At 53.2% G+C, this 26,871-nt stretch overlaps 1 protein-coding gene and 1 long non-coding RNA gene across 3 annotated transcripts in view; one reads left to right on the forward strand and one right to left on the reverse strand.

Moving 5' to 3' along the window:
- The window catches only part of MTMR4 (myotubularin related protein 4), a 43,347-nt gene extending 20,486 nt beyond the window's left edge, over window positions 1–22,861 (reverse strand). The window contains exons 1-2 of one of the 2 annotated variants that reach the window (XM_039563086.1): window positions 22,787–22,861; window positions 1,869–1,942 (exon numbers count right to left, since the gene is read on the reverse strand). In XM_039563086.1, the coding sequence (XP_039419020.1) occupies window positions 1,869–1,871 (3 nt within the window). In that variant the 5' untranslated portion in view covers window positions 1,872–1,942; window positions 22,787–22,861. Of the gene's footprint in view, window positions 1–1,868; window positions 1,943–22,209; window positions 22,375–22,786 lie in introns of those variants that run through there. The other variant, XM_039563087.1, reaches the window with a different exon arrangement.
- A 355-nt stretch (window positions 22,862–23,216) lies between these two features.
- Window positions 23,217–26,332, forward strand: LOC109146007. Its single transcript, XR_002047760.3, has 3 exons — window positions 23,217–24,488; window positions 24,755–24,852; window positions 25,984–26,332. It is a non-coding gene; the product is annotated as an uncharacterized LOC109146007 (long non-coding RNA).
- The last annotated feature ends 539 nt before the right edge of the window (window positions 26,333–26,871 follow it).

A 26,871-nucleotide genomic window follows, 5' to 3' on the forward strand; every position in this document is an offset into this window, starting at 1 on the left:
TGTAGGTCCTGCCAGGTGAGGGCACACACTTGAGCCACGCTCCCCTGCAGCATTCACTGGGCCCTGTCATTTCAATGTCTGACCAGCCGTGTCCTCAGGGGGCCCAGCCTGGCCTTCTCTGTGTTTCCTGCAGGGATTTTTGATGCATTTTCCATGAGTTTGCTCCCTTTTTTTCATTCATATCTGGGTACATCTGCATCCCTCTCAACTCAGTCCCACCCAGAGAAGCTGTTGGGTTTTACACCTCCAATGGGGCACCAGGGCAGCTCCAAGCTGAAGTGTGAGATCCTTTATCAGGTTATGACAGGCAAGGACGTTCACCTCTCCACCCCAGAGCAAGTTCTTCACCCTTCACGTGGAGATCAGCTCTTCCAGTGGGAAGCACAGGAGATCTTGAGGCAGCACCAGGAGCACAAGGACAGGGACTACAGCAAAAATGCTGTGTGTGTAACTACTCGAGCTGAGAGTTCAGCTAATGCAGAGAGCACGTTTCCTTTCCTATTCCAGTTGTTAACAAAACACATCGGGGACAATCCCTCAGGGGACGTCACCATTTCCTCGAGCACTCTGCCAGATTTTTATCTTTTACTTTTTCTAACATGGTTAACCTAAATTTTCATGTCCTCGATCTGAATTTCCAGCCCTTTGTGTGTCTCTGCTGTTCTCCTCAGCACTCTGTCCCCCACAACAACATGGAGCTGGTGCTGATCCATGTCACTGCAGCAAGTTCAGGCTCTGCCCACCCACAGCCCACATGCAGATCACCCCTCTTCAAACTACCCCCCTCAGGACACTCTCAGCATATCTTTCAACATTCCCAGTCTCCAGCTTTTTTCCTCCCAGCAGATCCCTTGTATTTTGGGTTATTTCTTGCCGGAGGCATTAGAGGCCCTTTATCCGAGTTTATCAGCAATCTGGCTGCTTTGGCTGTGGTTCAGATTCTTTTCTACCACATTTTTCTGTGACTAATTCTTGTGAAATTTCTGCTCCTTTGGTGGCACCAGAGCTGTTATTAACATGGTGTGAAATCCTTCACTGAGAGGCGACAGAGGAACACAATGAGAAACCCCAGCAGTAAGATTTAAAGAAAAAATAAATCAGTAAGCTACAAAAACTGGATGACTATGTCAGTAGTCCAGGGAGACAGAAGGGGGTTCCAGTCTTATTAACTTTTTTTCCCCATATATTCCAATAAGAGGTTTAGGGGTAAATGTATCCTATTAACAGCATCTCGATGACAGTGATAAATCCTCTCTGTTACATTATTGCATATAATACACAATACTGTTCCACCCTTCTTGCTCATTCTTGTATTTCTTCTACGTTTAGCTGCAGTACAAGATTTGGACACACAAAGAACAAGACCACCCACAGAGGACAGAGGCAGACCAGAATCATGGAATCATTTGGGTTGGAAAAGCCCTCTGAGATCATTGAGTCCAACCATCCCCAAAGCACTGCCAAGGCCACCACTGTCCCCAAATGCCACATCCACAGGGCTGTTAAACCCCTGCAGGGACGGGGACTTCACCCCTGCCCTGGGCAGCAGTGCCAGGGCTGGGCACCCTTTCAGTGAAGAAATTCCTGCTGCTGTCCACCCTGAGCCTCCCCTGGCCCAGCCTGAGGCCGTTCCCTCTCCTCCTGGCCCTGTTCCCTGGCAGCAGAGCCCGACCCCCCCGGCTGCCCCCTCCTGTCAGGGACTTGTGCAGAGCCACAAGGTCCCCCCTGAGCCTCCTTTGCTCCAGCCTGAGCCCCTTTCCAGCTCCCTCAGCCGCTCCTGGGACTCCAGCCCCTTCCCAGCTCCATTCCCTGCCCTGGACACGCTCCAGCCCCTCAGGGTCCATCCTGTAGAGAGGACATGGACTCACCATCCTCAGGCACCGTCCAAAGCCTTCTGGTTCAATCACAGCTCAGTCTCTTCTTGTTCCTCCACAAGTCTCACCTGCAGCAAAGAGGAGACAACCCAGAGCAGAAGTTTAACCTACAGGAATTTAGTTTAGAAGTTTAATTTACAGGAATGGTACTCCAGTGTGAACATAGAGGGGAAAAAATCAAAAGCCCTGAGGCCAGTGCCCTGTCTGTACCTATCCCTGCCAACCTCTGCTTCGTGCCCTTTCCAGGAGCTGCTGGAAATCAGATTCAGCATCATGGGGAGACACCAAATCCTTTCAGTCACTCACTAACACAGCACCCAGGACTTGTCACATAAGCACACAGCATCCACTGCCCCACAGGTACAAAGCCCACAGGAGGGAGCTGAAGGAAGACAGACTTGGTCATTGTGGTTCAAGGACCTGTGGAAGATGCTTCACAGGGAACTTGAGCGTTTGGAGAAAATTGCTGTGGTGGTGGGAGGAAAACACCTCTAAAATCCAATCTGGTCATGCCTGGGAGGTGGGGCAGGATGCAAACACTCCAAGTACCAGGAAAAACCAGCAGTTCCCCGCTCGAGGGAGGTCACAGGAGGTATTTGTAGGAAGGGAAAAGCCAAGCAGCAAGACTTGAACAAGGTCCTGCTCCAAGAAGATCTTTCCCAACAGGACCAGATGGTCCCACAGGTGATCCTGGGAGCTCCATGGAGGAAGAGACCCTTCCTCAAGGTTTTCAGGTGTCTCCAATACAAAATCAGTTGATCACCAACATCTCTCTCATCTGCCCACATTTTGCCTCTGCTTTGCTCTTCCAGCCCCACATAGGGGATGGAATTATCCACAATTAAACACTGGGACCAGGGATGGGCTGAGCCCTGGGCACTCCTGTCCTGGTACCACTGACCTGCCTGAACAGCCTCTCACTGGCCTGGCAGTGCCCAAGGCCAGGCTGGACACTGGGGCTTGGAGCAGCCTGGGACAGTGGGAGGTGTCCCTGCCCATGGCAGGGTGGCACTGGATGGCCTTTAAGGGCCCTTCTGACCCAAACCATTCTGGAATTCTGTGAAGCAGCACAGAAATCTGCACATGTGTGTCCCAATGTTTTTTAAATACAATATTTTAAGCAGGGATCTTCAGTATTTTGGTGTAGCTCAAGGATGGCTCAGAGCTCACCAACCAAGCCTGATTTCTGCCAGTCCCCTGTAGCACATCAGAGCTCTGGGAATGCTCAAGGTCTTCCATAAATTTTGCCACCATTAATTTTAACCTTTTTCCTCCTCAGATGAAATACAAATGCCAACAAATGTGCAACTGAAGATTATCTAAACATCTCACACAACGCAACCCAGCTGGGAATCCCCCTCCTTCCGCCACTCAGGAATTTTGTTGGCTACAGAGGAGCTTTGAATACCTGCCCAAGGCTTTCCTTCGCTCAGGGATTTCCTTCCCAGCCCAGAATTAAGTCAGGTTTGACACCCACATGTCAGAAGGCCAAGCTGAATGCCAGCACTGAGGAGTCATTGTTGAGATGTGATTCCCACCGTGACACAGCTGCTCCCACCCTGCTGCTGCCGTGCCCAGGTTGGAATCCTTATCCTTGGCCTTTCAGTTCATCTCTCACATCCCACCATGCACTCAACAGGAAAGGACAGGAGAAAGGAATGGGAAGCCAGAAAGGACTCCAGACTTGTGCAATATATCTTTGTATTTAATTCTTATCTTTATGGGGCCATGGAGATGCTCCCAGGGCTGGAGCGCCTCTTCTCTGGAGCCAGACTGGGAGAGCTGGGGGTGCTCACCTGGAGAGGAGAAGGCTCCAGGGAGAGCTCAGAGCCCCTTGCAGGGCCTGAAGGGGCTCCAGGAGAGCTGGAGAGGGACTGGGGACAAGGCATGGAGGGACAGGACCCAGGGAATGGCTTCCCAGTGCCAGAGGGCAGGGCTGGATGGGATATTGGGAAGGAATTGTTCCCTGGGAGGGTGGGCAGGCCCTGGCACAGGGTGCCCAGAGCAGCTGGGGCTGCCCCTGGATCCCTGGAAGTGTTCCAGGCCAGGCTGGACATTGGGGCTTGGAGCAGCCTGGGACAGTGGGAGGTGTCCCTGCCCATGGCAGGGGGGTGGAATGAGATGGTCTGGAAGGTCCCTTCCAACCCAAACCATTCTGTCATATTTAAAAGCAGACCACCAAGTTCCAGGAAACTATGAAAAAAACCCCCACACTGGGAATCAAATTTTCTATGAAAACAGAAAAAGCCAAATACTGCACTATCACCCTTCAAACCCAGATCAGTCTGGCCCTTTTGAACTGTAAAAGCCTTTTTCCCACTACTTAGCAAAAGATCTCACATATCAGCCTTCACAGAGGAGAGCCTCCAGCAGGAGCCACCAGGAGAGTCACTGCTAACCAGTGACTTGCAAGTGACATGAGAAGCACAATTAGTTTGTGGGGAAGAAAAATGTTAAATATGCTTTTGTCACTGAATCTGAAGATACTTGAGTTATTGACAACTCTCAACAACAGGAGTACAGTTCCTGCAGTGTGCTTTGTGCCAATGCATCCAATCACTGCTACTGGCCAGTGCAGCTCCTCAGTTCCTTCCTTGTACAAGTCAGTAATGACCAGAAACTGAAACTCTGCGGCTTCATCATGGGTGAGGAGGTTCTTCCTCGCTCCCATCCCCCAGCTCCTCTGGACAGCCAGTTGCCCGAGAGGAAGGCAAGGGGCTCCGGCCCCATGAGCTCAGCCTGCTGGAATGCTGCTGCTCCTGTGTCCCCAGGGCCGCCTTCCTCCTGTGGGAGCAGGGGCAAAGCTGAAGGGGTTCCTGAGGATTTATGGGGTGAGAAAAAGCCAGGAGATACCACAAACCCCCAAGTGTTGCTTGTACCTCTGAGGACCTGCAGCCTTACCCCAAGGAGGCAGCCTTGCTCGAGCACTAGTGCAGTTCCATGTGCTCCTGTGCTGGCACCTCAGATGCACCCCCCTGTTCCAGGGCTGGCCATGGCCCTCCTCTTTGCAAAGGCTGCCATGTCCCACTGGCTGCTGGCTCTGCCCCTGTGGCTTCCAGCCCAGGGTCTCTAGCCCTTGGGAAAGAGGTGGCAGCTGCCCACAGCAATGCTGTCCAGCACCTCTCTGGGCTGGAACCAACAACTTCTCCTGTGGAAGTCAGGTTTGGCAGCTGCTCAAAGAGCTGCTTCCCATGCAGGAGGCTGGATTACCCCAAAATCCAGGTCAGAAGCTCCCCTTAAAATCTTGGTCACAGGGGATGGGCTGGGGCTGGCCACCTGCTATGCCAAGGTGGAGGCTGATGCTACAGAATTAAATGAAGAGGGGACCAGGGACAGAGAATGCGAAGACAAAAAGGATGGCACTGGAAAGAAGATAAAAGAGAACAATTGCCTTTCACACACAGATGGAATCACTGAATCACAAAATGCTTTGGGTTACAAGGGACTTTAAAGCTCATCTTGTTCCAGCCCCTACCATGGGCAAGACCAGGTTGCTCCAAGTCCAGCCTGGCCCTGGACACTTGCAGGGATCCACGGGCAGGCACAGCTTCTCTGGGCACCCTGTGCCAGGGCCTCCCCACCCTCACAGAGAAGAATTCCTTCCCAATATATCCAACCTAAATTTCCTCTCTCGGTTTGACCCCATTCCCCCTTGTCCCGTCACTGGTTTCTGGGTGCCAGTGCACACTGACAGCTCATGTTGAGTTTTCTCAGCCCCAAGTCACCCCAAAGCCCAGAGCTTCAGGCTGTTCTGCTGCTGCACAGTCATGGGCAGAGCGTGGGGCCAGCAGCTGCCTGCCCTCCCCATCGCTCGCTGGAGGGAGACACAGGACAGCACTGGTGCTGCTGGTGGGGCTGGTGAGGTGGTGCCACCTGACACACCTGGGCTGGGGGAAGTACAGAAAATAACTCACTCCTCTTGAGCATTTTTATAGCTTGTAGCCTCCTCTGGAACTCTCGGTCTGGGAGCCAAGCCCTCAGATAATAAAGCTGTGTCAGAGTTGAGAACACTCGTAAAACCCTTCATTTGCTCTCCCATAGCCTCCTGCTCATGTGACTCACACCACACTTCCTTATGCAACCACGATACTGCCTGCAGGGATCTTTGCCCCTCCTGGTGTGGAACAGTGGCAGGGACTGGAGCAGTGTCTGCAAACCCCTGTCCCCATTTCCTGCAGATGGCAGAAGAGGCTGCTGGAACAACCTGGCCAGGACCAAGCTCTGCCTGCATCCTCCAGGATGCTCAGCCTTGGCCCCAGCCAGACTGTCACAAACACCACGAAAGGACTGCTCCTCTTCCGAACTGCAGCTCTGGACTGCAACACCCAGGTCCCCTCTCAGCTGCAACTGCAGCCAGGATGCAACAGGAACCGGGAATCCCAGCAATCCACACAAACAACCGGGCTCTCAAAACCCAGGAGAATCACTTCCTCCACCTCCCCAGCTCTCATGGAGGTGCCATGAAAGCACAGGGCTGCGGATTTACGGGAACCTCTGAAAAAAGCTGGGAGTCCTGCCTCCAGCACAGTGGGATTAACAACGGTGAGCTGGGCACAGGGAACACAGAATAACGAGGAATGGTGAGCCGGGAGCAGGGAACACGGAATAATGAGGAACAGCACCCGCTCCTGCCAGCACAACACGGAGCAGAGATCCTGTGGGAAGGAGGGAGGATGCCCATCGGGGCACATTCACACATGGAGCTTTGGAAAGCTGGGAAAGGGAGCAAGAGCTGGCTGAGGCTTCCCGGCTGCAGGGGTGTCGTGGGTGCCCCAGGCGAGGTGGGTGGCCCCTGGCACCTCCTCGCTCCCTGCTAGGAGACTCGATTTTAATTGCTCATAAAACTCCAGCAATTGTTTGCAGTTGGAGCGGAGCTCTCTGCGCTCAGCATCTGCCCCAGGCAGAGATTTTTGCTTTAACTTCAGCTAAAATTGTGGAGTTGGTCCTGATGCACTTAAAGGGGAAGAACAAGTCCAATATTATACAGGGGATGTTAGAAGGAAAAAAACAGGAAACCTATTAGCCTTACTGTGATCCCAAACGAAACAGAAACAGCCATCTCAAGCCTCCCGACTAATTAGAGGCTAAAAATATAATTGTCAGACCCCACAGTTACATGCAAAGCAAATTGTATGGGCCGGTCTTTGTTATTTTAAACAAAATTACAGCTCAGAGGGCTGTTTCTAATGAAGGCCACGACCAGCTGCTCTTCAACAACAAAACTCCTTTGCTGCTGAATAACCATTAAAAAGAAAAGATCGGGCTACCAGAGCCCAGGAATGTCACAGCAATACCAGATGATGGTGACGAGTTGCCAAAGTATTCAGATTGCTCTGCAGCATGAAGGGATCATAATTTATGGTCTAACCAGGGGGAAGGGCTGAATTCCAAGATGCAGAATTACCCACGGATGAAGGGCTGCTGAAAGTGCAGCTTAGAGGATCTCACAGGCACCTCCACATGAGCTGCTCAACAGAGACTGGCAAAAGTCTACTGCAAAAATATATCAGCAGTGATGGCAGAGGCGACAGATTGGTGGCACTTCTGTCCCCAGCACTGCTGGGACCATGGCTACAACTGCCAGAGCTCAGCCAGCACATTTGGAGCAGGAAGACCAATCCCATGTACTGATCCAAAGCAAAACCAGCTCACCTATGTAGCTTAAAAACCCGAAGATAATAAAAGAATTCTTCAATATACTGCACTATTTATGCAAAGTATCAGTCCCTGAAAAGGACAGATCTCAAACCAATTACTGGTAGATGAAGTTTCAGAATGGAATAAATTCCATCAAGCTTATGGGAAAAGTTGTCCTTTTTGTTGCTTGGAGTATTTAAAACTTCATTAAATGGTTGTTTTTAGTCCAGGTCTGAATACATGAATCTCCACAGGCTCTGGGTGAGCAGAGCTGCCCTCGGTGCCCTCGGCACACCCCAACCTCCAGCTGCTCTTCCCAGGACCAGGGGCTCAGGGTCACAGACTGAGTCTCATGTTCAAAGTTATCCTACCTGGGAGATGTGGGGAGGGCAAGAGGAGTTACCCCAGGGGAGGGGGCCACCTGCCATCGCACTGCATGGCCCGTCCTGAGTCCCAGGGGATGGTCCCAGGCCAACACAGAGCAAGGCACGGCCATGGCCTCGCTCAGCCCTGGCACAGAACCACATCCCACCCCGCCTCACCCACAGCCACCAGGAGAAGGTCACAGCTTGCAAACCCTTCCTGGTCATCCAACTGAAGAGTCAGGTCATGATTAAAGTATCTTGAAAGCATTTCATATTTAAAAGCAATCGTGACCTCTTTGAAGGCTGATGAGGCTCCAGTTGCATTCCAGGTGGGAACAGCTAGGTTTCAAATGTGGGATTGTTCCCAAGAGCTCAGGCCAGGACACATCAATCAGCTCTCTGCAGGACTGCAGGGTTCAGGGAAAGCTGCCATAGCCAGGAATGCTCCTGACTGCACCATTCTACAGGAGAAAAGCCCTCAAAAACACACCCACATGCGGCCAGTGCTGGGCTGGTCCTCATGCCCATTCCCAGGGCAAGCCCATACAGCTGTACAGGGAGGATGCTGGAGGCTGGGATCAGCCACGGAGGGACACAGGGAACACAGGGACAGATTATCCAGGCCTGTGACTGACAGCCAGGCACAGGGGGAGAGGGACAGAATATGCCTGTGCCAGCTGCAAAGGAGAGCTGGGGATGCATGTGAGGATAAGGTTACACAGAGCAACAGGACAGAAACCAGAGCCCTGCTGGGACAGCAAATGCCCAAGGAAATGCAGGAGGAGCAGCAGAGCAAAGGAGAGAATGGGCAGAGTGAGTTCAGGGTTTCAGGAGCACAACTGCCACGGAGTCAAACCTTCCAAATGGTGAAGGAGGGGAGAATAACATGGAGATTTTGCCAAGCTCAGGGTTTTTGCAGCAGCAGTTCCAGGCTGAGGAGATGAGGGACTTCACTTTGACTGGGCTGTGTCCAAGGGACTTATCCTGGAAGTGGGGAAAAAAAATTAGGCACAGGAGGTGAGTAGGAGCAGAGGTGAGCTTTGCTTTTAACAGGGCGGAAAGTACATGGCACGGGGAAAGACTGAGAGGCAGGTGAGAAACTGAGCAAGGGGGGAAGAGGAATAGTGCAACAGGGAGGAACAGACAGCACAGAGGCAGAGAGGAGAGGACAAACCAGAGGAGAACTTGTGCCTGGTACAGGGAAAGGAGCAGAGTGCCAGAAGGAATGCAGAGAGGCAGGAGGGGATGCTGACACTGTATTTTGTCCTTTCCCCTCTAAAGAAACAAGGTCCTCTGCAGTAAAAAAAGAAGAGGAAAGAAGGCTGGAGAAATCAGAGGTGTGCCTGGAGCAGCCACAGGCTTAATACCCAATACAAGCAAAGCTCTGGTTTGGCAAAGTCCAGAGTAGCTCTGCCACAAGCCCTGAGCCCGCACGGCTGTGGGCAGGCCCAGACCCCAGAGCTGCCCTGGATGCACCACTGCCAAAAGGGAGAGCAAACAGGAGAAATTTTGGAAAAGGAAATATGTGAGAGGAGAGACGGGCTGGGGATCACAGAGCTTGGGAAGAGCAGTACAGACCTGGGGCAGAGCTGCTGGTGGGAACAGGGGCCACTGAGCTGAGCAGGGGTCACCGGGGCAGGAGTAGCACTGGGGTACAGGCAGCTTGGGGGTTCGTGCTGCTGAACAGTGTAGAAATGAGGCCTGCTGCGGGTGGAAGGAACAGTGGAAGCCACGGACGGAAGGATGCAGGAATGTAGAATAGGGTGTGGAGAGAGCTGGGGGTGGGGGGAAACAGGCAAACAAGACCTGAGCCTGGGGGAGGAAAACACCACCAGAATTCAAAAAATGCTGAACTCGATAGGCTGGGCCAGGGATGCACCTGGAGCCAAGACCTGCCAGCCACCTCTGTGTCGGGCTCAGGGGACAGCTTAGCCTGGGGACTAAAAAAGCAGTCTAATGACAACTTGTTTTGCAGAAGAGTGAAGAAACAGGGGAGGGGGAGATCCTTATGGTGCATCCAAGCTGCAGGACCATGTCCCCAACAGCATTTTGTCTGTCCCATCCTTTCCTCTGCCACATCTTGCTCAGCCAGGAGTCAGGAGAGATGGATCCACAGAGGAGCCAGAAAACAGCTTATATCACTTGCAAGATGGAACAAAATGATCTTTAAGGTCTCTTTCAACTCAGGCATTCTGTGATTCTGTGAGATGGGGGTACACAGGCAGATTCTGACAGACCCCAGCTGGAGGGTCCAGCAGTGTCACCCAGATGCCATCAAGGTGTACGGGATAATGAGGGAAGAGAGCAGAGCTCCGCCCTTTGCCAGACCCCTAACGAGCACTGCTATCCATCTCTGCAATGATTTTAAGCATAATTAATTTCAGCTGCCTGCCTGCCTGCCAGCTGACTCTGCTCTTTCCATTAATGACAGTGAAATCGGAGTTTCAAGGGGAACACAGTGACGGTGAAGGAAGCAGAGCTCAGACCAGGCGGGAGTTTCCCAGCTCATCTCCCCTCTCCTCCCAGGGCTGTGGCTCTGGTGGCACGGGGCTGGGGCAGCCGGTGGAACCAGGTGGCAGCAGCACCCCGGGGATGGTCCCCTGCCAGGTCAGCGTCTGCCTCCTCTCCTCCTCCATGTTCCGAAACCGACAACAGGAGCGGGGACAGGAGCGGGGCCTGGCGGAGGCGCTGCCATCGTTCCCCATCCCTGCCAGCCCGAGGCAGCCGCAGAGAGGGACATGGAGGATCCACGGACCGAGAGAGCCCTGCTGCCCCCGTGCCATGCCCACCCTCCAGGTCTTTCATCCCAAGCTGGCAGAGAAGGAATTCAAAGCAAGGCTCCAAGCTGAACTCCATAACCATCGGACTGACACAGACAGGAAGCACAGCTTTGGCAAACATTTCCAAAGTTCCCTGTAACTCCAGCCTGTTGTTCTCCAGCTTTGTTTGCTTTTCTTTAAAAAGGCAGTTGGGACATTTCAAGTCACAATTAAGCCTTTATTCAAGTACACACAATTGCCTGGTCCCTACCCAAAGCAGTGCAGATGGACCCATCCCAGCTGCAGTCCAGGCTCCTGCCGGTTCCTGGGGGCCCTGCAGCTCCGGAGGGAGGGATGTGTGGGCGCTGGGCTCCCTCTCATGCTGCCCTGGCAGCCCTGGTGCCTCCCTCTGCACCGTGCACTGACTTCAACTCAGTCTCAGGAAGGCAGCAGCTTCAAGGAAACAGTGCTTGCACTGCTGAGGTCACATCCCAAGTCTCCAGGCCGGAGAAGTGCTGTCTAAACTGGTCTCTGTGCAAACACTCCATTCTCGTTATGCACCAGGAGAACTCACCTTTAACTCCCATCAACTCGGGGAGTCTCTGACGCCAGTTTTTTCTGAAAGGCAATCTTTGTGACTGCAGAAAAAACCTGAGAGATGTGACCTAAATGCACCAGAAGGCCCTGAAATCCAAAGATAAAGTCCTGAAGTGTGCCACTTCCCCTCTCCACCCCACTACAGCTTTTCCCAGCCAAGCTCAGGGCTTTCCCAAGCACCCATGTCCTGGCACTCAACATGTGGGTATTTTAAAATAATTTCAACCAAACAGCAGCAACACAACTTCAGCCCTGTTGTTATTACAAATATAACTATTATTCTTTTACACAGGTGCATAAACATACCCATGTGGTATTACTTTAGGAGTCCTAAGGTTTCTGAGGCATGTTCCTGTAGCCAGAGGACAGGGTGGATGGGGGGAACTATAGCCCTTGGTAAAGGGCAGCCAGGACACCTTGGGCATCTAAAGTGGTGCCTGCCTGCAAGGATCTGGAATCTCTCCTGGGGCAGACAGTCAATAGAAACAGTGTCTGAAAGCAAAAAATACTGCTGTTATTCCAGGTGATCACATGCCCTGTAACTGTCCTGTAACACTACTGGGGTTCACAGCCCTGCGACAGCGACAGTTCCAGCTCCGGCTGAGGCTCCTCACCTCTGGAACCACGTGCTGCTGGCTGGAGGCAGACCCCAGGCCAGAGCTCAAGTGCCACTATATTCACCACTGGCAAAATTTCTAGGAGAGCCTGTTTTCTCCAAGGGTAGTTTTCTTCCATGGGAATAAAATGAAGCGTCTTTTAGTAACCCACATAAAAGCATGCACGTGAGAAAGCTACGACCGAAACCACCAGCAGGTTTGAGAGGACAAGGAAGCACCAGGATTTATTCTCTTGACTCACCCAAACCAAGCCCAGTTTCCCCAGCAGCCTCCTCACAAGCGATGAGAAGGATCTCGTGCCAGGCCCTGCAGCACTGACCCTTCAAACGTGTCTGGGAACACACGGCTCTGCTGAACGCTCCTCCCCGCTCCTGGGGGAAAGCCAGGTCCTCTCCAAAACTTGCAATAATTGTGCCATCATCACATTAAGTTCCCAGCTCCCCCCTTCACAGGAAGAACCCCTAAAACAGAGCAATGAACATTTGCTCAGGGTTTTTACCATCAAGCTACAGAAGACCACAAGAGCAGATGAAAACCCTTGAGAGCTGTAATTAATAAGTTAAGAGCTCCCTTTCGATTGCATGTCCAACCTGAGCGTGGTCAGAGCTGTTGGCTCCCATGGAAACCCTGGGTTTGCAGGCACTGTCCTGGAGGTTTGTTATGTTGACTGCCTCGACATCCTCCTTCCCAAGGAACCCTCTCAGGGCTTTGTGTTGCCACTGCTGTTCTTCACAGCCAGGCAGCGAACGTGGAAACTTGCCCTTCATGAAACTTTTCTGGAGGTGGTATCCCTCCTAAAACCAAGCAATACCTCACCTAGTGTTTAACAAACCCCTTTTCCCACCCCAAGCCCCCAAAGCTTAAGGGGGTTAAACCAGAGCCTTTGGTCGTTTATTTCCAGATATCTGGAGCCTTCAAAACTGGTTTGCACTTCAGCAATGGAAAATCCCATGAAGGTACTGCCTCGCACACTGACCTGCTTTCATTAGTAACCTCACCTCAAAGGATGTGGGCAGGTCAGCAAGTTCAGCTGAGCTTAAGTGCTCCCATCTCGTGCTCTCCCTAAGCATGAGCTTAACTGCTTCTAAAAACAGCGCTGGCCATGCTGGCTGCTCCAAAGGCACTCTTAGAAAGGGAAATCCCCAGCCAATCGATACAAGGGAAGAGAAGGCAACTTGATATATATAGCAAGTCCCCAGCTTATCTAGCAGCAAGAGCTGCTCAAATTCACACACACTGTCCCTTCCCTGCTGGCAGCTTCCAACAGGATGAGGGATGAAGGTGGCCACATGCTGAGCTCGGTACCAAGAGGAGCCAGAGGATTTATTCTCATCTGCTGCAATTCGCACAGGGAACACAGCCTAGGATTTCTTCCGCTTAGTAACTGACCATAATAAAACTCATTAAGGATCAAATTCCTACCTCTATAAGTTTTAGGACAAGACTGCAATGCATCAGACTTACTCTAACACAAAGACAAATCTCAGGAAGCACTGGGATTTTTATCATCTTTGCCCAAACACGAGGCAGTTCCCTTCCTCCTGACAGTGCATCACTGACACACACAGATGGAACCCCAGGGTCACCGAAACCAGTGGCAGCTCTATCAGCAATTCCAGCTGACTCCAGGTTTTCCCCAGCACTGTGTTTTCACTCCAGCCCACGCTGCCATGCAGGCCAGCATCCTGGGCTCCAGCCCCCCAGCTCCGGAACAGGCAGAATGGAAAGCTGGAGTCGCAGCACTCAGTGAGACATCCCACTTCCCAGCTTCTATCACTCCAGTATCAGCCCTTTTCTGTGGGATTTTGGGGGGTGGGAGGAAGCAGGAGCGGCAGCACAAGGGCAGTGGGATCCCACCTGCTGGGCTGCTGCTCCCCAGGGAATTCCAACAGAGGAACCGGCTGCTCATTCCGGCTTCAGTTTTGAGTACTTCATCATTAGTAAAACATGCTGAAAATGTGACTTCCTGTGCCACGAGACCTATTGAACCTTTTCACAGAACTCTAAGGAACTTCCTCTTATGTTTCAATAAAAGACAAACTTACAGGAAGAACAGTTCCTCTCATACTTCTGGGAATTCCTCTAGTAAAAACAACTATTGAGGAAAGAACGATGCAGTGGAACAAAGAGAGGGAGGTGGGAGATTCGCTTGTCACTAAGTCTGTGGTTTATTATAAAACAAAACTATGAATCCACTTTACAGAACAGAACCACTTTTACTTCCTCTTTTGCCTCATTTAGCAATGGCAACAAAAGCTCTGCAGAGTTTCCTAATGAGCCAGATCTGCACAGAACCTCTGCACTCAAGAGTCTCACATTAAAAAATAATCTCAATTTGGTCTCCTTGCTGAACAAAACAGGCTCTGTCTAGGATCATCTTATCCAGCATCCAAAGGTGCTTAGCTACCCACTTTCATTTGGAAATGCAGACAAGAGGCAGCAGAGAGGGATCCATCTGCTCACTGGCATACTGGGAAGAGTGGCACTCCCTGGAGAGTCCCCATAGATTAACTTTCCAATTCCAGAAAGGGGAAAGAGCAAAGAACAGGGTAAGGAAGACAAGACCTCGTGCCAGCCCAAGGAAGTGCAAAGGACAGCAGGGAGGGGTATGAGTTGCTCGCTGGCACATCCCAGCCCTGGCAGGCACTCCCCATGGATCTGCATCCAGCCTGTGCTGGCTGCCTGCCGGTAACATGGCATTCCCTCGGGCAGCTGCCTGCAATATGTCTCCAGGCTGCCCTATAACGAGCACAGTACCTTGGATGCTGGGAGCTACCGGCTCCCTGAGGAACGCTCAGTGGTATGAGTCAGCCACAGGCAGCAGAAAGGAGGTGACCAATTCTTCAGGCCAAAGCAGGCCCGTTCATTCAGTTCTTCTGATCACATATTATCTCAAAGTCCTGCAGAGGTTTCTCTGCAGGCCCTGCTCCTCCCTACATCCATCAAACCTCAGCCTGAGGCAGCTCCACTAATTACCCCTTCCTGCACCTTCAGCAAGCAGCAAAGCTCCTCTCCAACACGGTTCTTCGGTTCTTTGTGCTCCCAGCCAGCTGTGGGACACAAACAAAGCATCTGCTCTCCAGGGCGATAATCCCCAGTATCACCACATCACAGAGAAACAGCCAGCATCCCTGTGAGTGTTTATGGCAAAGACAAACTGTGCCCAGGTCACCCCTCCAAAAGATGCTGCCCCCGAACTCCCCCCCACTGTTCTCACCAGGCACGGCGAACACCCACTCCAAGGATCCCAAGCGTCAGGAGAAGCAGAAGTGGAGCTGTCACAAAGCAAAGCTGCTGCAGCAACAGCTCTGCTCAAGGGACTGTTTCCCCTGCGGGCAGGAGCCGTTGACACGGCCCTGAGGGATGGTGCAATCCAGCAAAGCTGCAGGGAACGTCTGGGACTTGCTCTTGCGTCCGCTCGGGGATTTCTGCACTCACCTCCAGTACCGGGGAATCTCCCATCACGGCCCCTTCCCTCACCACAGCACTTCTAAAGAAAAGATCCTCTATTCTTGCCATTATGTGCCCTTTAGGATGCACCACAGCTTCAATGCCCCCCAGAAAACAGGGACTTCACAGCACAAACAAGCAGTTCTCCTTGGAAATCAAGGGACTTTCTCTTCCCGTAGGCAGCTATATCCAAACATGAAAGCTCAGGGCACAGCGATAACAAACATTCAGAGGCCAGTGCAATTTCACCTGAGATTCGCCTGAGTTAAGAGGCAGCAAGGCCCTGAGCAGGGCAGCAGTGTGGGAGCTGGAGTGGGAGCAGGAAGGATGTGGTTATCCTGGGTATGATAAAACTCCCCCAATGTAGTAACAAAATTACTTTATAAAGGCACTGCACCCTTTGAGCTGTAGCATCAACCAAGGCTGGCAGTGTCAGAGCTGGCATCAGTAGTACCAAAATTCCCAATCAGCTGGTTACCAATCAGCTCAGCTAGGCTACGACTTCTTTGGGAAGAGCCACTGCTGACCTCAGCTCTTGTCCCTCTCCCTGGACAGGGTGTTATCCCTCTTTCTGCAGAAGGGAAAGGGGCAGCAGGCAGAGCCCCTGGCACTTCATGGAAACCAGGTCTAGAAGAGACGTTTCCTTGCTGCAAGCAAGATGAGAATTCTCGTTGCCCAGACTCCCTCTCACTGTATCCACTTCCCCTGGCTAGGTTTGCACACACATCCATGGTCTTGAGATATCACCTGGCTGTCAGAGGAGGTGTGTAGACACAGGGAACTTTCTTTTCCTAGAAAAATTACCTCTTGTGAAGGGGTGGATGTGAAAAGCACAAGCCAGGATTTCCTGACAGCGAAATATTAAGCACTGGCACTTTCCAGGAGCAGCAGATCTCCCCTCCACAGCAGGCAGGCAATGAAGAGCCCTGTGCAGGTGAGACAGACATTTGCAGAGGGCTGGAAACGAGAGAACCAGGCACATTGTTTAGGAGCACAAAGGATCCAAATACACAGAAGGAAAAACTGATACCCCAGAAAGAGGTGCCAGAGTTAATCCCTCTGCAGGGCTCCCAGCCATCCCGCTATCCACTGGGACTGGAGGGAAGTGGCTGCCCCAGAGCACAGCAGACAGACACTCCTCACACCAGAAGTTAGCAGCAGATCCCCAAGTCACAAGGGCCACATCTTTTAAAAACTAAAGCAGCACTGAACTACAGCATCAAAGGAAATAAATCCCACATACAGAAGACATAAATGTCTCAGGCTGTGACAAACCCTGGAGTCATCCTGGAGGAGCACTGGAGAGGGAATGTGTGGCTGACAAGGGTCCAGACCTACCCAAGGGCACAGGAAAGCTGACAAGAGGACGCAAACCATGAACTGTACTTCATCACAGCCAGAGGAAAGTTTAACACCTGGGTCACTGGGAATGTACTGCAGACACAGCCTCCTCAGTGGTACGTAAAGGAGCTTGAAAAAAATCTCTGGTGTTTCCAGAGGAGCTCACTGACTCCCACTTTGCTGTGTTTCTTCCCACCAACCCCCCAAATACCTCACAGCTGTTCTTTCCCCATCCAAACACAGGCTCTGTCCTGGCACACACAGGCTGCTCTGTCCCACATCCAACTTCAGCCTCCCCAGGCCTCGTGCCTGAAGAGACTCATTTCCACTGCCCCAAGCTTGACCTCCAGGGCAGCACAGGCTTTTTGGCCTGTGCCCAGATGCCATGGGCTTGCTCTCAAGTTTTCAGCAAGAACAGAACATTTTAGCCTTTGGGAAGTTCAGTCTGCTATTTGGGAAGGAAGGCAGAAGTGCCTCTGACACGGGGGCAGCTGCAGCCCTGACCTGGGGGAGGTAGGAAGGGGGTGCTGTCTGGCTGGAAAGCAGAAGTGAGTATAAGCCCAAACGATGCTGACTGGGATGAGAAGCAACAACTCCAGGGCTCCTCACATCCTCTTAAAACTCCTTCTGAGCACCCTGGGTCACAAGGAGCCCGCAGGGTGATGAAGCTGCCAGGTGGTGCTGGCAGCCAAGCTGAGCTGCAGGAAGCATGGGCATGACCCAGGCTCTGGGCTGGCAGCCAGCCAGGCTCTCCCAGGGTACCCTCGGTGAGACCTTCTCCAAACTGGGTGCAGGTGCCTCATAAACGAGTTACTAAACAGGACAACGGCTGCTCTCATTCCCATTAGAACAGTGAAACAGATCCCACCTGGCTCTGTCACACTGGTGGCCCTGAGTGCTACATGCCAGTCATGCTCCTGCAATAAGGAGACTTCCGCCGAGTCCTTTGAAAGATTAAAAAAAAAAAATTTATTATGAATCCAGGCAGCACAGTTGAAACAACAGAGACAACTGAATAGATTCATGCTGGATTGCCACAAGGCACTCATCCACTCAGGGGAAGCTGTCTACTTCAACAAGTTTCTACAATAAAACAAACCAACAAAACCCTCTGAAGCTTCCAGAAGGAACAATGGAAACTGCAGCCCTCGCTCGCTCGGAGCAGTCCTCGGCTTCAGCAGGGACCATCAGAGAAAGGCTGGCAGAGCCTAAGCAACTGAACTGACTGTAGAGCAGAAATGCTTTGAGGGTCCTTACCATAAAGCTGTCACTCACAGGCAGTGCCATGTCCAAGCACGTTCTGAGAACAATTCCACAATTTCATTTTTCAGCGAAGAACTGGTCAGGTTGGAAAAGGAACAAGGACTCTGCTTCCCAGCCAGTGCTGTTCAGACAGCATGAAACGGCAGAAAGCTGAGCTCCAGAGAATACCCCACTGCAATTCTGGGCTTAAGTTCAGCTACAAGACTTTGCCCCTGAGCAGATAAATTGTGAGCCGTGTCTACCTCTGTCCCTGCTGCCAGCACAGGCTCCTCCAAAGCGGGGAGGAGCTGACAGTGGTCAGCAACCTCAGCAAGAGTCACCATACAGACTGAGGAACCCAATATGTCACCTGTACTTTGCTATCAGAACATTCCCACCGATCTTATTTTTAGCAAACCCTGTTCCAAAGGCTTAGGAAAACCTCAGTCCTAACTACCATCCTTCCTGTGAGCACTGTGCGCATCTCTGCGGTGCGATCACACCCGCACCCTTGCAAGAGACACCGCAGTGTTTCTGTCCCCCCGGAAAATAATTGTTGGCAAAAGCAAAACTCCGACCTTCCCGGGTGTGCAGGGCCTGAGATCAGCTGTAGCACACACGCTGCTGAGCAAACACTCCACCTAGAAGTTAAGCAATAGGATCCACGAGGGAAGGCAGATCAGGAATGCTCTCCATCAGAGACTGAAGGGAATAAAGCGCCTACAAATGCTCACAACATAAAAGGAAACCTCTGAGGCCAGAAACCTGATACATGCTGAAACAGAATATACTGACACATAACTCTCCTCTCTTGGGATAGGCCCTGGGCAGGCTTCTCCCTCTTGAAGAAGAAATTTGAGGGTATCTCTCAACTGAGAAAGAGCAACACAGACAAAGTAGTAAGTAACAACAAAGGCCTTACCACTGTTACGAGTGGGAACTGTCAGTTTAGTTCTGCTGATGCTCTGTCCCACTAAAGTTACCTCTGTCTGGAAAGGCCAAGGCTGCTCCCAGACCCACCACACACAAATCACTGCACAACGACGTTGCAAAACAAATCCCATGAAAACTACCCCCACAATTCGATTCCCACCCTGCTGGGAAGGGGCTCCTCCAGCTCCGAGGCAAACCCAGGTATGTCAGAGCGACCTGAGGCTGCACTTCAAACCTCAGCACGAGGAAGGCCAAGCACGAACGAAGCTCTCTTGAGAGAGCTGTGGGGAAGCTGTGTTGGAAGGAGTCCTGACAGACCCTAAACCTTGATGTGTGTCAGACTCTCTCAGCAGCCCAGGACTGACCAAAATAGAGAGAAAGGAAGGAAGGTTGGAAGGAAATAGGTAAGGGTATATTTATATATATAAAGGTATATATAAAGGTATATATAAAGGTATAGTTGCATAATAGTGCAACTCAAAGAGGACTCCAAGAGCTCAGGCTTTGAGACAAGGGTGCCCCACTATCAGCACAGGCTTCCTGGCAGGAACACAGGCTCATCTCAAACACGATTCAGCCACTGAACATGTTTCAGTTCCATTTCAGCTCACATTCCCAGAGAAAAGAGCCGGTTTCCCTGTGCCGTGCCAGCACATCTAGCAGCACAGTGCGCTGCTGCTGCCGGAGCCTCCCAGTCAATCCCCCCCTCTGAGGCTCTGGCTGCAAAGCCAAAGCACCTCGCACCAGGGCAGTTTCCTTCCGCGCAGAAATTCGCCATCTCAAGGGAAAGCATCCCCCTTTCCTTGGATTCAGCTCCGGGCCACAAGGTGCAGATGCAGTCGTACTCATTGCTTCAAACAGGACAGGGACCAAACCACCCTGGAAAGTAGGCCTGAGCAGGCATTTGCTATTTATAAGCTAATCATCTGATCCCTCTGGAGGGAAATCCTATCCTTTGGGGCTGTTGGGAGTGCCTGGAACTGCGGGAGCACCGGGGAGGAACAGACGGGAAGCGATTACATCGGCCGGGAGCATGCTCTAAGTGACCAGACAAAATTCCTCCCTGCTCCATCACAGCCCCAGCATCCTCCTGGAGAACAGTCCAGGGATTACGAGCAGGGATTAATCTGTTATGCTAATTTGCTAAGAGCAAAGTAATTTTTTAAATAGCTCTTATCTCCATTCATCATTATCTAAAAAGGGCCCTGATCTAGTTCAGCACAGAGCGACAAGTCTCATGGTAAGAGCCCACTTGATATCCAAAACCACATGGGAAATTGGTTGGCTGGAGCTGCCTCGGAAGGGGGAAGAGAAAGGTATGAGCTTTCATAACTGTTTGATAATTATTAATTCCTTGGGGGAGCATACCTGTCCTGGGAAGCTGAATGTGATGTGCAAGTATGCAACACTGATTTTTTCCCTTCTGTTCACATTTCTCTCTGATAAAAATAACCTGGGTTAGATGACACTGCTGGATTTTCCTGTGAAACAATGCTCAGTCATTTCCAAAGCCACTGCACACACTCAGTGCAACCTCACACCCCCCAAAACAATCTCAGTTCTCTCTACCCTCCTTTTTCTTCACTTACCAAAGTATTACTGAGAACAACCCTCTCCCTCCACTGACAGCAGCCTCTAAAACAGAGGACAGAGAAGAAGAATGGAAGTAGCTCTGACTCAAACAGCACAGACTAAAACTATGTCTCTTGGAGGAGAAGGCTCAATTCCCAGAGCAATCCTCACAAACAGAGCAGACTAGAGTCATCCAGGCCTGGCACCTGCCTCCAGGTGAGCAAAGCCCAGCCAGACACAGGCACCAGGCCGAGGAAAGGCTGCTCACATCATCCCTGCACTCCCCCAGCACTGGGACAAGGGAGACTTTGAGAAGCCCCACGTAAACAAAAAACAAAAGCAGGCCAGTGCATATTTGGCAGATTGAGATCACAATAAAAGCTGGCACAGCAGCATTCTCCAAAGCCTCTGTGGCAAGATCTGCCCCTAAAGCTTCCCTTGATTTGGGTTTTGGGTTTGGATTTTTTTTTCTTTCAGCTTGTTACAACTAAATCTGACAGGTAAGTGACACTGTTGTTGAGACACATGGGCTGGAAGGATCCTGCCACAAAACCCACAGCAATGACACCTCTGAGGAAATGTCCCACTAAAGGCTCTCTCAGAAAAATTAAATAACCATCACAGCCAGATAAAAAGATTCCTGAGAACACAGCAAAGGAAAGGGGAACCCAGATGTTCCAAGAAATTTATAAGCGAAACTTTTACATTTATTTCCCAGTTTACTTAGATGTCCATCTTCCAGCAAACTCCCTGAAAGTCATCACAGCCACCTCACAGACCCCCAAGCAGAGCAGACCCCCAAACTCCTGGGGCTGTGAGCCCAGCTGCTTTTATTAAAAAAAGAAAAATATGGAGCCTCCATGTAAAAGCTGGCAACCAATACAAAGTCATCACTGACTGAGGGAAGTTTCTTCTCATGCTCGCATCTCTATCACCTAAAGATACAGGTTTTGGTTTCCATGTACACATACTCTCACCAGCTAGACTGAATTCCCAGTGTCCAACCTCTGTTCTCCACAAGCAGACGCAGACTGGCCAGATCTTCTCTCAAGTTCTTGCTGGAGGAAGCAGATGGAGTTCTCTCGGCACCACATGGCAGCTTTTTTCACCTTTAATCCCACCTCATACATCTCCAAACTCTGCCCAGCTTTCCACCAGCTTTGAACCACACACAGGCACCAAACCTGGGCACAGCAGCTTTTGCACCAGTGTGGGAGCTGAGTTAACACTCCCTCTCCTCCTCCTCCTCAGTGAGGCACCAAAGACCACCTCCAGCCTGCCTGTGTTCAACATATTCATGAACCCAGGCAAAAATTCCTGGTTCCCAGGACAGAACCCACTTCTCCCTCCCCTGTTTCTCTGTTCCCATTATGGACTCTTCCTGCAGTTTGTTTTCTCTGGTAAAACATGCGTGGTCTCCCCAAAGTCCAGCACCAAACTAGCCAGGCCACAGTGTCAGATTCTCATTTCCCATTTTCTAATCAGCACTCTTGAGTTGCCCATGCAGTTCCTCAGCTTTTAGCTGTCATCTTCCTTCAAGTCATTGCCAAAATCACCATCAGGATCCTTACAAGACGGTTAACATAACGTGGCCAATAATGTTCTAGGGACCCACAATTTAACATGGATTATTTGGAGTTCATCCCGCTTCAGTTAATTCAGCAGGAGAACCAAAGGCATCAGAGCAACTGCTTTAGGGAAGCCAGTGTTTACAACAGTTAGCTGAGGGGGTTCTAAATAAATGTCAAACCTGCAACAACACCATCTCCACACCAAACTTCAGCCACCCGCCGTTGCAAACCAGCACAGAACCAGCTCCTACCCAACACGGAGGGGAGGCACCTGCTCCAAACACAGCCGTGTGTGGCCTTCGCGGGGCACCGGACAAACCCCACCGAGTGCGAAGAAGAACCAGCTCCGTGCCGCTACCCCGGCTCTCTGCGGCACAAGAATCTCCCACCCGCCAGGCGCTTCTAGGCGAGATCTGCACGGCCCCAGCGCGGGGGGACGGCAGAGGGAGGGAGGCGAGCCGCGCCCGCAGCCTCGGCCGGGGAAGGGCTCAGGCCCCGCGGCAGGGCCGGAGCGGGCAGGGCCGGCCCCAGCAGGAGCCCCGCGCTCCCCTCCTCGGTCTGACTGCGACCCCGCCTCCGCCCGCCGGTGACACCGCGGAACCTCCGGTGCAGCCCGGCCCGGGCCCGGCCCGCAGGGCCCCCTCCGCCTCAGCGCTGCCGCCACCGGGCGGTGCCGCCCCTCACGGACAGGCCCCGGGGAGGCCGCGCTCTTCGGGTGGCGGAAGAAGGAGCGGGGCCGCGGCGGGCGGCGGCCCGAGGAGCAGCGCTGGGTGCCGGGGCGGCGGGAGGGCAGCGGGGGCGGGGGGTCCCGGGCAGCCCCGGTCTCACCTGTCCCGGCGGGTCCCGCCCGGCTCCGGCCGCGCCACTCCCGCCTCTGCCGCGTGCGGCTCCCGCCCGGCCCCCCCCCGCCGGCCCGCGCGCCCCGGCCAATCAGCGCCCGGCACCGCCGGCGCCACCGACCAATCAGCGGAAGGAACGCGTCCCCGCCCAGCGCCACCGGCCGCCGGGCCACGCCCACCCGCGCTCCCGCCAGGCCTATCCCGTGACACGGGAGGGGGCGGTGCCCGGCGCCCGGCGGCCAATGAGAAATCACAGCGCGTCCCGCCGCAGCCAATCGGCGCCCGCGCAGCGCCTCCCCGCAGGAAAGGGCGGCGGGAATGGGGCGGAGGGGCACGGTGGGCTGTCCCGTCACGTGACCGCCCGGTGACGGGGACCCCTCAGCGCCGCGGGGCCGGCAGCGCCCGGCGGGTCCCGGAGCTGAGGGACGGCCGTCCCAGGCAGCGCCCAGGGACCAGCCCGCGGCCATCGGGGGGGTGGGGTCGCCTCCGGTGCCCCAGCCGGGGCAGGATGGCGCGGGGTCGCCGCTTCCGCGGCCTGCGGGGCCACCGGAATGGTAGAGAGATCGTGAGGCCTCCCCGTTCCACCGCCCCTCTCAGCCTCGGACCGCTGCTGCTTCTCACTGCCTGGATGTGTCTCCCCTGGGGCTGGATGGCCTCTGCCCCCCGCCTCGTGCCTGCGTTTCCCGGTCCGTGGCGTTACTCCTACCCCTGCCATCCTCAGCCTGCCCTGCGGCACAGCCCCGCTAGTGGAGTGAGTTAGGGGGCAATCCCAGGCTTTCTCACAGCCCGAGTTTTACATTCTGCATCACAGAATAGTTGAAGCTGGAAGGGACCTGTGGGGATCACCCAGTCCAACTCCCCTGCCAAGACAGGGTGACCCAGAGCAGGGGACAGAAACGCGTCCAGGTGGGTTTGGAATGTGCCCGGAGCGGGAGACTCCACGCCTCCCTGGGCAGCTGCTCCCGTGCTCCCAGCTGCCAGGATGAGATGCTGCTGCCCGAGGCGGTGTCTCCCTGCATCCCCTGGAAAGGATGAGCTGAGCCCAGCCCCAGACAGGTCTGGAGGGTTTGGGGGTGTGGACAAAGGGATGTTGGTCCTCGACAGAGGACAACCATCCCTGCCTGGTGCCAGCTGCGAGTGGAGCTGTCCCGGGCCTGGCTCTCAGAGGTGCAGGAGGGAGCTTCCTCCTCGTCCCGTGGATGCTGAATCTTTGCAATTGCATTGCTTCGGGCGATTTCTCTGGGAAAAATGTGTGGGAAATGGGGAGGTGGGTGATGGAAAGCCGCTGGGCTGGAAAATTAAGGAGGGGGCAACACCCTGCGTTGGCAGTAGGGCAGGGGGAGCAGGTAGAGAGGTGATGGGGAGGAGGGAGCACCTGGAGGGAGTGGTGGGGCAGCTGGAGCTATGGCATGGGGCAGATGGTGCCATCCTGAAGAGGAGCTCCTCCAGAATGTGCAGGAAGAGTTTGTGGAGCATGTGAGCAACCCTCTGATCTCTGGGATGCTGGACAGCCTGCTGACCCACTGGATTCTAAGACTCAGTGAGGTGGAAGAGGTGCAGGATCAATGCAGGATGCACGTGGATAAGCCTTGACTCCTCATAAACATTGTGCTCCAGAAGGGCACCAAGGCCAGCCAGATCTTCACTGACAGCCTCAGGATGGTGGAGCAGCTGGGTCTGAGCTGACTCAGGTGAGAGATGAAGGGCCGTGGTCTGCTCCTGGCCAGAGCCTCCACAGGGATGCTGGAGCAGGGTCCAGCCCTGGGGAGCGTCCAGGGCTCAAAGGCAAGGAGCAGTTGGGTATCACTGCTCTGAGACCCCCTTGCCACCCTGTGATGACAGAGCTTTTGGGGGTGACTGTCCCCTGTGGGGCTGAACAGGGGCCCTCAAGGGCCCTGCAACAGCTCCTCTTGCTGCAGGTGCTTCCCAGTGTAACTGAGGAGCTTTCTGCTTGCAGGGTCGTCTGCTGTGCCACTGGCCCTTCCTGACGCTGAGGTACCCCCGTTGCCCTCGTTGGTATCCAGGGCCAGCAGCGGATCCGGCAGTGCTCCCTGAGTGAGTACTGCGGCATCAGGGACAGAGAGGGAGCCCACGTGCTGTGGCAGAGTAGACGAGAGGAGGGCAGGAGCATAGCCCAGCCACCCTGATGGAGCAGGCAGGGGCGTGCTGAAGGGAGCCAGGGGCTTGCCGACCAAGGAGCAGGGCAGGAGGCCACAGAATCACAGAACCAATTAGATTGGAACAGACCTTTGAGATCATTGAGTCCAACCTTAACTGCAGGGAACCCCACCGCCGGGGTACACGGCTGTTCAGGACACCTGCAGATCCCTCTAAGCAGCACCAGGGCCAGAGCTTTGTCACCTCCTTCCCTGGAGCCTCTCTGGAGGCGGGGCTCTGCCTGCACTCCTCCTGCCAATTCTACTTCCCCCTCTAACTACCGCGGTGGAAATTGCCTTCTCCTGCTGGGTCTCAGATGGCTCCAGGCCATGCCAGCGTGGCAGCTGGGAGGAGAGCAGAGCCTTGAAGAAAATATTCGTATCACTTGTGTCTTCCCTGGGATGCCCTGTCCTTTTTCCACGCTGTTGGTCAGATGGGCCAAACAGAATGATCTTGGAGAAGGTGCCCCAGTCTCCAGGCCTGGCACCCAGCATTAATCACTGCTGCAGTGAGGGACACCAGTGAAGTCACACTTGACGTCTTCTGTCTCCCCAGATACCACATCCTGCAGGTCATCAACAGGCTCCATTTCTACCCAATGCCTGACAGAGCAGTTTTGAAACCATGCCTGCAACAGCCACATAGAGGTCTTCCTAAAGGCGGGGTTTGTGGTTAACTGCAGCTGTGCCAAGGGTCAGAAATCCTGCTTGGAGCAGAGCTCAGGCTGGGAGAGGTCATTTTTTGGCAGGCCCCTTGGGAGGGAGCAGGTTGTCAGAAAGGGGTCTGGTTTTGCCTGGGGTGTCAGCTGGATCTCTGGAGGCATCAGCACCCTGACACCACGGGCACAGAGCCCAGCGTGTTGGTGCAGCCCATGGCATCCCTCATGCCACCAGACACATGCCTGGATGTGCCCCTGGGATGTTTCTTGATTCCCTGCACCCTTCCCGTGCAGGAAACAGAGCTGCACTCATTTCTCCCTGCTGTCTCTCACCCTAGGTCTGACAGTGCTTCCCTATGTTCCCTCAGCAGATGCCATCACAAGAATGGACTACAACGTTCTGGAAGCTCTGCCTCTTCTCAGGCCACTGATGCCCTGCCATGGTGACACTCTTGACCTTGCATCTCGTGGCAGCCTTTTGTCTGTGCCCCAAACCTGGTACCTGGCCAGCAGGAAGGAGTGGGGAGAAATCCCCCGCTGATCCTGGGCTCCAGAGCTCGTGGCTCGGTCCAAAGGTCTTGTGTGCTGATAGCTGGGGCCAGACCCCACCCCCAGCTGGCTGGTGGCACCCAAGGAACTCATTTCAGTAGCCAGTGACTCTGGAGCTTATTGGTCTGATGTTCTTCACATGAAACAAATAATACACAGAGAGCAAAAGTGTGTGAATTTGAGGGTGATATAGCAGAAAGCTCAAGGCCAGTGCAGCCCAGCTCCTGAGAGATGCACTGTATCAGGAAAGGAAAGGAAAGGAAAGGAAAGGAAAGGAAAGGAAAGGAAAGGAAAGGAAAGGAAAGGAAAGGAAAGGAAAGGAAAGGAAAGGAAGGAAAGGAAAGGAAAGGAAAGGAAAGGAAAGGAAAGGAAAGGAAAGGAAAGGAAAGGAAAGGAGAAAGGAAAGGAGAGGAAAGGAAAGGAAAAAGGAAAGGAAAAAGGAAAGGAAAAAGGAAAGGAAAGGAAAGGAAAAAGGAAAGGAAAAAGGAAAGGAAAGGAAAGGAAAAAGGAAAGGAAAAAGGAAAGGAAAGGAAAGGAAAAAGGAAAGGAAAAAGGAAAGGAAAGGAAAAAGGAAAGGAAAGGACAAGGGGAAGAGACAAGAACAGCTCTGCAGAAACACAACAAATCTCCAAAGCAGTCCCTGGTGCCCACTCTGCCAGGCAACTACAGCCAGACCTAGAATAAAATATCCTGAGTCTCCTGCCCTCCCT

Source organism: Corvus cornix, chromosome 19 (assembly GCF_000738735.6).
Source record: "Corvus cornix cornix isolate S_Up_H32 chromosome 19, ASM73873v5, whole genome shotgun sequence".
Classification (NCBI taxonomy): domain Eukaryota; kingdom Metazoa; phylum Chordata; class Aves; order Passeriformes; family Corvidae; genus Corvus; species Corvus cornix.